This window comes from Mya arenaria, chromosome 2 (assembly GCF_026914265.1).
Source record: "Mya arenaria isolate MELC-2E11 chromosome 2, ASM2691426v1".
Lineage (NCBI taxonomy): Eukaryota > Metazoa > Mollusca > Bivalvia > Myida > Myidae > Mya > Mya arenaria.
The window spans coordinates 58,328,254-58,342,426 of NC_069123.1; the positions used below are offsets into that span (position 1 = coordinate 58,328,254).

The following is a 14,173-nucleotide window of genomic DNA, read 5'->3' on the forward strand; positions in this document are numbered from 1 at the left end:
AAAGAAAAGTGATTTTAAAATTAAACATTGCAAACGACTCCCATGTAGCTACACATACAGGTACACGTAAACATCATGTTTCCCAACCTCTCTCATACTGACTCCTGTTAGAACATGTCTAATCCATTTACCTTCTGGTATATAGATATATAATTTCCAAGCACTGAATATAATTAAAAGATTTGGCAACAATTAAAAAAAATATGTTTGACTTTCCAAAATGTCGTTTTTTAGTTTTTGTTTTTTAATGTTTTTACAACCACTTAGTTCCGTAATAAAATGTGATCAATGGTCAGCCTAAAAAACCTTTTGGGTTACAAGTTTTTAGTTGGTCCGGAAACACCAAACAAACTATCTATTATTTCTGGCCTATCAACAAATATGTGTCTAAAAAATGTGCTTCTCATCATCCTAAAAACAAACTTATTTATTTCAGCTTGAATTGTATTAATCTTATTGTTAAGGATGTCATTGTAAGCTTCAATAGGAGGAAATATATAATACCTATAATATATTAACTTTTAACCCCAAAAATCATTTTGGAATACCTGTTAATATTCTTCAAGCCCATGCCTCTATTTGTATAATATACCTTTCCATATTCTTCTAACCCATGCTTCTGTTTGTATAATATACCTGTTCATATTCTTCTAACCCATGCTTCTGTTTGAAAGCCATACCTGTTCATATTTTTCTAACCCATGCTTCTGTTTGTAAACCATAACTGTTCATATACTTCTAACCCTTGCTTCTGTTTGTAAACCATACCTGTTCATATTCTTCTAGCACATGCTTCTGTTTGTAAACCATACCTGTACATATTCTTCTAGCACATGCTTCTGTTTGTAAACCATACCTGATCATATTCTTCTAGCACATGCTTCTGTTTGTAAACCATACCTGATCATATTCTTCTAGCACATGCTTCTGTTTGTAAACCATACCTGATCATATTCTTCTAGCACATGCTTCTGTTTGTAAACCATAACTGTTCATATTCTTCTATCACATGCTTCTGTTTGTAAACCATATCTGATCATATTCTTCTAGCACATGCTTCTGTTTGTAAACCATACCTGTTCGTATACTTCTAACCCTTGCTTCTGTTTGTAAACCATACCTGTTCGTATTCTTCTAGCACATGCTTCTGTTTGTAAACCATACCTGTTCATATTCTTCTAGCACATGCTTCTGTTTGTAAACCATACCTGATCATATTCTTCTAGCACATGCTTCTGTTTGTAAACCATACCTGATCATATTCTTCTAGCACATGCTTCTGTTTGTAAACCATAACTGATCATATTCTTCTAGCACATGCTTCTGTTTGTAAACCATACCTGTTCATATTCTTCTAGCACATGCTTCTGTTTGTAAACCATACCTGTTCATATTCTTCTAGCACATGCTTCTGTTTGTAAACCATACCTGATCATATTCTTCTAGCACATGCTTCTGTTTGTAAACCATATCTGATCATATTCTTCTAGCACATGCTTCTGTTTGTAAACCATACCTGTTCATATACTTCTAACCCTTGCTTCTGTTTGTAAACCATACCTGTTCATATTCTTCTAGCACATGCTTCTTTTTGTAAACCATACTTGTTCATATGCTTCTAACCCATGCTTCTGTTTGTAAACCATACCTGATCATATTCTTCTAGCACATGCTTCTGTTTGTAAACCATATCTGTTCATATTCTTCTAGCACATGCTTCTTTTTGTAAACCATACTTGTTCATATGCTTCTAACCCATGCTTCTGTTTGTAAACCATACCTGATCATATTCTTCTAGCACATGCTTCTTTTTGTAAACCATACCTGTTCATATGCTTCTAACCCATGCTTCTGTTTGTAAACCATACCTGTTCATATGCTTCTAACCCATGCTTCTTTTTGTAAACCATACCTGTTCATATTCTTCTAGCCCATGCTTCTGTTTGTTCCTCTTACTTCTCTTTATTAAGTATATAACTGAAATAAATACAAATAAATGGTAAGACAATATACCAAATGGATATCACTCCAACAGAAATGGTAGCAACCTATTATTCTATAATATTTCAATCCTATTTAAAATGTTTAAGGTATTCTTCCTTTCCAATAAGTTTAAGACAAGGGGCTGATTTGTGTTAATGTCATCATTGTTTATTTTCAAATCTTTGCTGCTCTGGTAACTTAATGATACACAAGTCTTGTGGTCTGTAGTTTGAGACACCTGTTCCGGTGTACTTGTTTCGTTTAAATATATAATAAATTCATGTTTAAAAGTAAACAACAATCAAAATCATGTCCAGGTCCCTTTTAATTGTCAAAATAGTGACACAATACACTAGATTGTGAAAGCCAGATTTTTTAAAACAAGTATTATTATGCATCTAAATGTAAAAGTGCCAGAAAAGGGGCATAAGACACTGCTTACCTTGACTTCAATGCTAAAATGCACCATTAACAGAAATTTACAACAGTAATAAACAAAACGTCTGAGGAATTCTAATTTGTTCTCAGAATTATGCTAATCATTTGGGAATTTTGAATGGGGTGAAACTTTGGTAAAGTAAATGAGCTGATTGACTGAGCCATGCATGCTCCCACCTGTTAGTTAGTTTAAACATATTCATTTTACTATGATTGTGAAACAAGTTATTACTTATTATATTAATCACTCTTGTTCACACAAATTGAGGTGAGAGTGTGGTCTTGTGTTGCGGGGGAAACCGGAGAATCCAGAGAAAACCCACTTGTCCGGCTTGGTGACCACTAACCAAAATCACATGTGCCAAAGCCGGGAATCCAACCAGGGTGAGAAGCAAGTGCGCTTACTACCACGCTAACCGGACAGAAGTCTACACGGTCTAGCACCGAATACTTCATAATCATAATTTTAATAATCTCCAATTATCTTTTAAGCACAGAAAGATTCATTTCCATAAAACAAAAGAACTTACTATATTTTTCATTAGAGAGTTTTAGGTTCTTCGAGGGCCAATAATATGGGCTCTGAAAAAGAAAACAAGTTTATATTGATATGAATAGGCACTATGCATGAATTTCCAGTCAAATAATACAGATTTTATGAGGAAAATTCTCTGTCACAACGTCTAGTTACTCAAGAGGTTGTCTCCTCAAAGGTCTGTGTGGGAGTCTTCGAACACTAATGCTTATTCAAGGAAGTCCTTGTACACCGTTTCTCAAGTTTTATTCACAAGCTGGATAACCAACATTTATTTAGAACATACAATGGATAGTCCACAGATATTACTTAAAAATGATTCTCTTAGGAGGTCCTAACCATACTAGATTCTAGACTGATGAAAGCAAGTAACAATTTTAACAAGAAAGCTTTAGAACAAACATGGAATACCAAAGAGCATATTATTGTAACAACATATTTTAAGACATTCCCTTAATGTATGTATAAAAGCAATATGTGTCAATTGATAAACAATCATTCTTTGAATTTTGAAGGGATTACAGGAAAATAAAGCAGGAAGGATTTAATAATAGAACAAAGGTAGTTAAGATAAAATGAAGCCAAATATGAACCTACAAGATTAATATAAACTGTTATAAATTATTCAACAAACATCTTTATAAAAGCAGTCTGGAAACAGATTGTTAAATAATCAATAATAAAATGTACATGTTGTATTTTAACAACATGTCCAAAAGTAAACACTATTTTGTAAATCAGTTTTTAAGAGGGTTCTGGCAAAGTTAGATCATAAAACAGATAATGTGAAAAACATGGCCACAAGTACTGACTAGGTATTTTGAACATTTCACCACATGACCCATAAATGCACTTATCCTAGGTTTGTAGAAGCAATATTCTGATCAAGTTTTATGAAGACTAAAGAGGAAAATGAGGCCTCTTGAGTGTTCCGATAAAAAAGATTACTTAAAGTTGGCAAGGCTAGATATGATAAGAATTAGCTCCCAGAGCTTTTTTCAGCAACTATACATAAGGACTTCCGATAAAAAAGATTACTTAAAGTTGGCAAGGCAAGATATCTTAAGAATTAGCTCCCAGTGCTTTTCTCAGCAACCATACACAAGGACTGTCAACATTTGATCAAGAGACTTACTTTTTTACCCACGATGACCCATATTCAGATTTGCAATTTTGTAATTTTGTAATTTATAAATGAGTTGAATATACTGTTTATAATCAATATAATTGAATAACATTAATGTATGTAATAACTTTTGTTTAAAAAAATGCTTCCCAAGTTCTCTTGCTAAAATAGTAAACCGGCAAGGTCGTAACAAGAGCCGTCGTAAGACAGCACTCGACCACGCCGCTTTGACTTAGAATACAAAAACGATCTAATAATACCAAGTTTGGTCTCTTTATGTCAAACCTAACTAAAATTATTCGATACATAAGGTGACTTTGATGCTGCCCTCCCATCAGCCCGCCCAAACAATAATGCAAGTCATTCAAATAACCTGATTTCCCATTATGAAAATGTGGTTAAGAATATACAAATATGCCTTTCAAAGGAAATCAAAACAAGAGGCCCAAAAGGGCCTATGCTCTACTGGCGTGGCTTTTGTGGTCATATCAATCAAGAGCATGTATGTATGGGTAAAAGACAACAGACATATAGTTTATGTTTTGTGTTTGGGTTACCTGAAAACGTAGCACGTTCAACATCTGAGCCCAGAAAGTATTGTAAGCAGATTAGTTGCATGAACTATTTTAATATGTGCCAAGTAAAAGTCATCTGACAAAAAAAAAATTCTGTAGTTTTAAAAGTTAAAAAAAGTTGGTCAAAAGGTCAAAGTCAAGGGCATCCTAGGACAACATTGATCAATTTGAACAAACATTCACAATAAATTGTGCTGAGATGGATGCACGAACACACAAAAAGATTTTCAAACCTTCCCAGATTTATGTTTACCAAACCTGTGAACCCTGGGTGTGGCCAGTAATGACACCAGGTGCATAACTTAAACATTCACAACCAATTTTGTTAAGATGAATGCACAAACTACAGAACTTAAAGCTAAAAAATGGCCTTTGGGCTTTCAACAAGAACAAGGCAGAGTAATTCACAAAATCAACTGCAGAAGGAAAAAGCTATTAAAATTGTCTCTCAAAATCCTAGACTTGCAAATTGTCTCCCTTAACTCTAGACTTGAATTCACATGTACATGTAAACTTGGCTAAAAATAGAATTCGCTCATGCAGACCTGGCTAAAAATAGAAAGCATTTCTTTAAAACTTTCATGGCCCATAATCTGGGCATTCATGGGCGGATCTGGTTGGTTTTCAAAAGGAACCGAGCTCTAATGGATATCTAGATACTGTAAAAGTTTCATTGAGATACAATCAAAACTGAAGATTGTATCGTGTTCACAACCAATTGTTTACACAATAGCATTTTTTTATACTATCAAGGGCCATAATCTGGGCATGCATGGGCGGATCTGGCTGATTTTCGAAAGGAACCAAGCTCTAATGGATATTTAGATACTGTACAAGTTTCATCGAGATACAATCAAAACTGAAGACTGTATCGAGTTCACAAGCAATTGTTTACAGACGCACGGACGCACGGATGCACATACTACGTACACATTACCATCGCATAAGCTTAATGGAATGCTGCATATAATGACATAGAGTATAGATTGTCATGTCCGGGCTGTAACTTTCCCTTGTATGGACAGATTTTAAAATAACTTGCCACATGTGTTCGGCATACCAAGACGAAGTGTCGCGTGCAAGACCCGTGTCCCTATTTCTTAGGTCAAGGTCACACTTAGTGTTTATTCACAATGGAATGCTGCATATAAGGACATAGAGTATAGGTTGTCGTGTCTGGGCTGTAACTTTCCCTTGTATGGACAGATTTTAAAATAACTTGCCACATGTGTTCGGCATACCAAGACGACGTGTCGGGTGCAAGACCCGTGTCCCTACCTCTTAGGTCAAGGTCACACTTAGTGTTTATTCACAATGGAATGCTGCATATAAGGACATAGAGTAGAGTATAGGTTGTCGTATCCTGGCTGTAACTTTCCCTTATATGGACAGATTTTAAAATAACTTGCCACATGTGTTCGACATACCAAAACGACGTGTCGCATGCAAAAAACGTGTCCCTACCTCTAAGGTCAAGGTCACACTTAGGTGTTTATTCACAATGGAGTGCTGCTTATAAGGATACAGAGTATTGATTGTTATGTCCGGGCTGTAACTTTTTCTTGTATGGACAGATTTTAAAATAACTTGCCACATGTGTTCGACATACCAAGACGACGTGTCACGTGCAAGACCCCTGTCCCTACATCTAAGGTGAAAGATACACTTAGTGTTTATTCACAATGGAATGTTGAATATAAGGACATAAGAATGTAGGTTGTCAAGTATGGGTGGTATTTTTTATGTTCAGAGGCAATTTAAAATAACTTAGCCATATGTATTTGTTTGATCTTTAACTTTTCATGTACTGACCTTGTTCATAGGTCAATGTCACATTCGGGGGCATTCGTCACATACTGTGACAACTCTTGTTTATTTATGTTTTTGATAGGGCCTGTTGAAGGGACTTAAGACACCAGATGGTCCAAAAATATGGAAAATACAGTATTTCCTCAAAAAAAGCCTAGAATTGTCAATGGGCCTACTATGAAGCCAATTTGACATGATTAAAACAATAAACGCTACATTTATGTGACTGTCTCAGCTAAGTTTCCCCATTCAAAAATAGCGCATAATGGTTTTCAAAGTAAAAAAAAAAAATGTTGGGCTGTTTCTACATTGATTCATAGCAGTTTTCTACTTCATTTATTGCAATGTCCGTTCTTCGGGAAAGCCATAAAGTGTGTATATTAAGCATGTGAAAGGCACGTGATGAGTGCATATAAATATACTGATGCTATTTATAAACTTATTAAGGACACTGTTTTTTTATTGTTCGTTAAACCAACCCGCCGCGCAAAAAAAATGCAATTTCATAAAAAAAAAATTGGAAATCCTAATCTTTTTATTCTCTCCTCCCCAATATTACCCTTCGATTAAAATAAAATGTCGGGGAAAGAAAGACAACTCCTTCCAAATAAACCTTACATCGTTTCTATAGCCAGTCTATAAGTCATCCAATCCTAAGCGCAGATTTTTGTATCCAGACGTATGATTGGACAACAACACTGGAAGAAACATGGCAGACTGGTTACAGTCAAGCTATTTCTCGGACAGCAAACAATAAACTCATTTATTAAACAAGAGCTGTCATAGAGACAGCGCGCTCGACTATTCCGCCGTGTATGCTTTAAAAAAAGTTTGGCGAAACATGCATGGATCACTGTTAGATTAGATTTCAATGCAATACATGATGTGCTGAGATATTTACATAAATTGAATTTGAAAATATTTAAGGTGGTACGCAAACTTTAACCTAAATTCTAAGTTGAAAAAGGGGCATAATTTTGTCAAATGCTTAATACAGTGACCTTCTCCTGTGTACAGGTTGGGGGCATGATGGTGAACAAGTGTGAGAAGTTTCAAAGCCAGATGTCAATGGACTTTGAAAATATTTGAGGTGATCGCAAACTTTAACCTAAATTCTAAGAAGAAAAAGGGGCATAATTTTGTCAAAATGCTTGATAGAGTTACCTACTCATGTGTACAGGTTGAGGGCATGATGGTGAATAGGCATGCAAAGTTTCAAAGCCAGATGTCAATGGACTTTGAAAATATTTGAGGTGGAACGCAAACTTTTACGTAAATTCTAAGTAGAAAAGGGGCATAACTTTTTCAAAATGCTTGATAGAGTTACCTCCTCCTGTGTTCAGGTTAGGGCATGATGGTGAACACGCGTGCAAAGTTTCAAAGCCATATGTCAATGGACTTTGAAAATATTTGAGGAGGTACGCAAACTTTAACGCAAATTCTAAGTAGAAAAAGGGGCATAATTCTGTCAAAATGCTTGCTAGAGTTACCTCCTCCTGAGTACAGGTTGGGGGCATGATGGTGAACAAGCGTGCAAACTTTCAAAGCCATATGTCAATGGACTTTGAAAATATATAAGGTGGTACGCAAACTTTAACATAAGTGGTTTCGCCGATGCCGACGCTCGGGTGTCTAGGATAGCTCTCCTTATTCTTCAAAAAGTCGAGCTAAAAAAATGAAAATGATACTGTCTCCGATATTATTAACACAAGCATTCCCTCTAATACACTTGTAAAGAATGTATGTGGATATGGAACAGCTGGAAATGCAAGTAAACATAAAGGCAGATTGTTATACCAAATGGCATGCCGGGCTCCGTGTTGATACAAATCACGGTCAAATTCATTGTCCGACTCAGAGTTACAGATTAGATAAATACGCAATTAAAATCATAGAAAACCCAATTGTTTTAAAATCGATGAGTTACAAAACGCATAAGAAAAGGCAAAATACGCAATTAATTTGAAAGGATGCGTCAAGAATTAAAAATGAAAGTTGGAAACTCATTTTGTCTTATTTGCCAAAGTTGATTAGATTAATGTATTTCATGTAAAAATAGAAAATGTTTTCTGCAATTGGCCGATCATTTTTCGGAAGCAAGCCGGAAATAATCGAAGACCTCAGGGTTTGTCTAAAGACGCCTTCAGTTGATAAACACGTAAATTTGATGGTAAACAATTATAGATGGATGCAGGCGGAAACTCACATGTTATTTTCAACTTTTCCTGTCTCGACAGATTTTGACCAAGCCAGACCATTTTCAATTTCAAAAAGTGTAAAAAAATTGGTCCGAAATTATCTAACTTTTTTTATAATTTCGGTCCAAAAATGTCAGTAAAATTTTTAGAAATTGTAATACACAAACATTCTTGGGTCATTCACACATTCAAAATTACCCCCAATAAAAGTGTCCTAGATACCATCAGACCAATGCGACCAGCTGCTTTTTCCGCAATGCTGAACACTAGATATCTGTTACGCGTGCAATCGGTCCTAATACGTGTAGTGGTAGGTCGAAGAAGACACAATTAAACAAATTATGTGCTTGCAGCTATCCTGATTAATAGTTAAAATCGGTCCATATTTTCACACGGCAATATGCTATGTCATCGTTGATCATTACATGATATATCCGTTTGTTGATAACCAAACTGTTAAATTTAAATTGTAATAACAGGGCTCATCCTATCAGGCGACTTAGGCGATTAAGTCGCCCTGCCCGCGGCGACTTTGCTACTTTCTAAGATCAAAGCAAAGTCAACTTCGCCGACTTTTTCTGAGATAAAGAATTTCTGTGTAGAATGAGCCCTGAATATAGTAGAATTGTTGGTTAAAAACAGTTTTAAAGATAAATGCAATTGTCATTGTTAATCCCCGAAAGCGACGCGCTTGATTAACTACAGAGTCTGAAAGCTGAGTGCGCCGCTTACGTCATTTTAATCCACAGCAATGAAAAAAATCCCACCGGCCGCAGTTAATTACGATCACAGTCATTCTTGTTAGAGACGCCGCAAAACTCGATGAGAATCTCATTTTAATTCAGCTAATGTTTCAATGACTATCTCAATCTGCTATGATGGCTCTAGAGCTATTACGAATTGCCACATCGCGAAAAAATATTGACAGAATACACGTCGCGAAAATGTGTGACATTTCTATGTTATCAGACTTTTGAACAGTTTTGGAGGTTCCAAACTTTTAGAAGCCCTGCTGCCAACCCAGTCAAACTTATTAACTTCTTATCTAAACCGAACATCATCATCGGAAATAGTTGGTGAAATATAAGAAACAATAATTTTTGGTACACTAAAACAAATTCATTTATTGTGTTAAGGCCACAACAAATTGATCATTTGTTCTACAGATTTTGCCAAAAAAAGTAGGAGCGAGCGAGCGAAAAAAGAAAAAAAGTTTATTTCTTACCAAATTTATTATACAATTTTGTCAAGAAATGCTTTTTAATTGCAAATATAGGTTCTCAGTTATAAATGAAAAGGTTTTGATTGTATCACATGAAAATCTGTCTCAATATTTAACAAATGGCAATAAAATCCAGTGCTTTTCTGTTAACTTGAATTTGAACGTGGAGAAAAAGAAAATAGAGGAAATTCAGAAGTGAAAAAAAAAAAAAAATATGTACGGCCAAATTGTATGTGCGGGCGCAAAAAAAAAGGTATTTTTTATTGTTTTTTTCGTTTTTCGAATTTTAGGTGCGACAAATCCGACGAACAAATGATCAATTTGTTGTGGCCTAAGTCTTATTTAGTATTCACTATTGATATTTTAATGCCATAGCTAATCTAGTCAATGTGAGTTGTGAGTTTTTGTCATAATGATATACTTTGTATATGTCATGCAAGTTGTGCACTCACTTATTTTTATTTATAAAGTTGTTACCAGTAATTGTTTCAAATCACACTTAAAATAATTGTTCATTTTTGTAACTCAATTGAAATCAAAATGATGGGGAAATAGAAACTTGAAATACCGTACTCATTTATAATGACTATGAGATACCCAATCATTTTCAAAAGTGTGGCGTAATACTCTATCATATTGGAAAACTTATCTGTAACTCTGTAAATTGTCATCGACGTTCTGTCAAAAACAAAAGAAGAAAACATGCCACCTAAAATGACTGTCAGTTTATTTGATATATAATGATGTCCACAATGTAAAAGTATTATTCAGGCAGTTTTTGACTCTTGACTTAATGTTTTTATTTGTGCCAGTGTCATGGACCTATTATATTCCGTAATTGTGCAATTCCAAAGAATACGCTGCACATAATAAGTCCAAAATAGTTATTTTGCTGTGTATAAACTTGGAAGAAAAGTGTGCCCTGGTTTGGGATTCGAACCCACAACCACCGGAGCACTAGCATGGCCATCTAATAACATGATTCTGACTCATGGTTTGGTCTGAAATGGTGTTTGAAAGTCATTTTGGGACCAAATCAATTGAGCTAACTTGTGTTGAGATTGTGAACAGTGTTATGATTGTGAACAGTATCTAGTCAGTATTAACAGTCATGTGATAATTCAAATGAAACTTAAGTGTTTAATATAAAACTATTAATGTTAAGATTGAGGATTGGAAGAAAAGTATTGTTTAATATAGCATTGGAGGTAAGATTCCATCCCTGTTTGGTGTTTAAACTTTTAAATTTTTAAAAAAGTAGCTTATTAACTAATGTTTCATTTTCTACCAAAAAATAAAACAATATTTTGAAATTATATTTTTTATTTTATTTCCTCCTCCTAAAACATATTCAGTCATGGCAGTTTGTTAAACAAACAATAAAAAATAAAAGGCCTAATGGTTTTTATATGGTAGACAACCCCTGTAAATTTTGAATTGGAAAAAGGCATAAAAAGTGCCAAAGATGCTTGTGTCTTAAGCAATGTGATACATCAGTACCGGTAAGTAAGATTCAATGCGGTGTACACAATGATGTGTTTTAAAGTTTTTGACATCATCCTTTTTTCTTGCAGTTTTATTATCTGGTCTCTAATCCCTTTAAACAAATGTCATAAGGCATTTTTCATTGTCTTATGAAACAAAGAACTTAACCATTGTTTGGTGCTGAAAAAATAGTCTGAAAAATATAGTTGTGAAAATAGCAAATGCAATTTATATTTGAACAAAAAAATGAGACCGCATTTTTTTATGCAAGTGATTTTTTTTTATTGATTTTTTTTGAGTCAGTTGCTAATTAATATGGTTGTTCAGGTACCCAGAAACAAACCTTTTTTAGGCCTTAGGTGTTCATCCGCAAAGTGAAAGACTGTGGGTTTGAACCCACCAGGAGCCTGTTTTAATAACAATCTCTTAATCTGAAATTATATTTGTGTCATATTTCCATTATTTAACAGCATATTTGTGTGATTTGAACTTTAAGCCATTGGAAACAACAAACACAGAATATAGAAAACAAAAACATCAACATGTTACCATTTGTGACATTTATACATATTTAAGACTAAGATCCTTTAGTAAACCGGGCCCCAGGTGCACATAGCAATTAGTGGGAACATAATATACCAGTAGTAACAATAATAACATGCAGCAGTAATGGCCTATAACACTCATCTGAGTATCAGCCTTTAATGTTCTAAGTAACCTGACCTAGATTACATAGACACACATTCTGACTAAGTCTGGTGAACATTTGGATGATATCTGACCTCTGAAGCTTTAGCAAGTTCTTTGAAGATTCCACCTGATGACCTTTTTTATGAACGAACATGAAACCTCAACTAGATTCCAATAAAGAAACAAACATTTTTACAAAGTTCTAGATTTTTGGTTATCAGATGAGGCTTCAAGAGAACAAACACGTTTTTTTAAATGTTTGACCTGGCTACCTTCTTTTTTAGACCTGACATGACTGATAATCATCCTTGACCTTAATTTCATTCAGAAATTCCCAAGCAGAAAAAGTTTCATTAAGATTGGGTCTTGATTAAACAATTTAGCTTCTATGGCTTTTTAAGGGTTAACAATCTAATTTGATGAAAGATGCTGCATGCAACGTCAATAGTTTAAAATAATCAAGTGTTGTCAGAGATTCTTCTTACCCTTAACGTTGTGAAGGATTTGCCATATAAAAAATCGCAAAAAAATCTGTCAACGTATGTCGCGAACATCGCGAAATAACAGACTTTTATTTTAATTTGAGTTTATATACAATACTTTTGAGATTGATTCTTATGTTATACAGATGTTATATGGTTATCATTTGTTTAAACTTTAATTTGTATTACCTTAAGCTTTTTACAATATTACAGTTTAATATTTTAAGTATAACATTTTTCATTAGCACCGTTGACCTTGTAACTAATTGCTATGAGTCTACAGGTGTTATTCAACGGTGTCATTGCTCCGGCGGAATCGCACTAATAACACATGAATTCGTGCTACTCACAATACTCGTGCACTTCGTGTTTGTTTTGGCGGTAAATAATAGTATAAAAGGTCTTTGTTGGGAGTTTAGAAAAGAGTTAGAAAAAGTCAGAATAAAAAAGAGTTAAAAAGTGAATTAAAAGGAATTATAATTAAAAAGAGTTACAAGTGATTTAAAAGGAGTTAAATAAAAAGAATTTATAAAGGTTTATAACATCGGACTATCAATTATAAATTGGATATATGACAAATTGTTGGATTATAATAGTAAGAAAGTGTTAACATCTGGAAATAAATTCATTACTTACTGTTCACTATTTAGGACATTTACTGTGAATTGTTATTGGAATTAAAAATTTTAAAACTGTATATATAAAGAAAGAAACAGTGAAAAATTGTGTTTGTGGTCTTTCATAAAGTTAAGACCTAAAATCTAATGTGGCTAAAATAAAAAACACCGCCACAAAGTACAATTATTTGAACTAGCAACAACAACTGACCAAGTGATTACCAAATTTTGAATCATCAACAAAAGAAAAGATAGCATTTTAACAAAGAAAACAGATCTACAAGTAAACCTAAAAATGGTCTTGACTTACCTGGAATTTATAGAAAGCAGATTTATCATCCTTCACAACGAAATTTTTCACATCAATTGGATACACATATCCATACATGAGCAGAAATGTAGCCACATGGAGGGCTTCTAAACTGTCATTTGCGCAGATGTTTTCAGTCAACCATGCAATAAATTCATTCCCTGAAAATTAAAAGAAACATAATCAAAATTTATCAGTCCATCCACAAAATATTTTAAATTGGTTATAAGTGGCACAAACCAAACTTCTTTCAGCCCACCAATTAAGGTAAGGATCAATCATTTACTAAGACACAGTGATGATTTAACACAAAATCAGAGAACAGCTTTATTAATCAACCAAAACAATTTAGACCATTACAAACAATATACTACAAGAGGGCCGTGATGGCTCTAAATCGCTCACCTAAGTAAAAGTTCTTGACCTTTGTTACCACTACACAACAAATCTCTTATGGGTTTTTTCGTCTTAATCTCTATGGCACACAGGGGACCCTCTGGCATGGCCAATTTCGAGCACAGAGATATAATTTTAAAGAAGGGCCACAGACAGGGTCATCCAAGGACAGCATTGATATATGTTTACAAAACTATACACATTGGTCAAATGTCATTGCTGCAGATTCAGAAATAAGAATGTAGGTCAAAAGATCACAGTCAAGGTCATCCAAGGACAACATTTACCTACAACATACACAGCAAAG

At 34.3% G+C, this 14,173-nt stretch overlaps 1 protein-coding gene across 1 annotated transcript in view; it reads right to left on the bottom strand.

Moving 5' to 3' along the window:
- LOC128207825 (regulator of G-protein signaling 6-like) overlaps window positions 1-14,173 on the bottom strand; it is a 74,401-nt gene that overhangs the window by 54,957 nt on the left and 5,271 nt on the right. The window contains exons 3-5 of the mRNA XM_052911002.1: window positions 13,471-13,631; window positions 2,952-3,003; window positions 1,913-1,977 (exon numbers count right to left, since the gene is read on the bottom strand). Coding sequence (XP_052766962.1) covers window positions 1,913-1,977; window positions 2,952-3,003; window positions 13,471-13,631 — 278 coding nt within the window. The remainder of the gene's footprint in view (window positions 1-1,912; window positions 1,978-2,951; window positions 3,004-13,470; window positions 13,632-14,173) is intronic.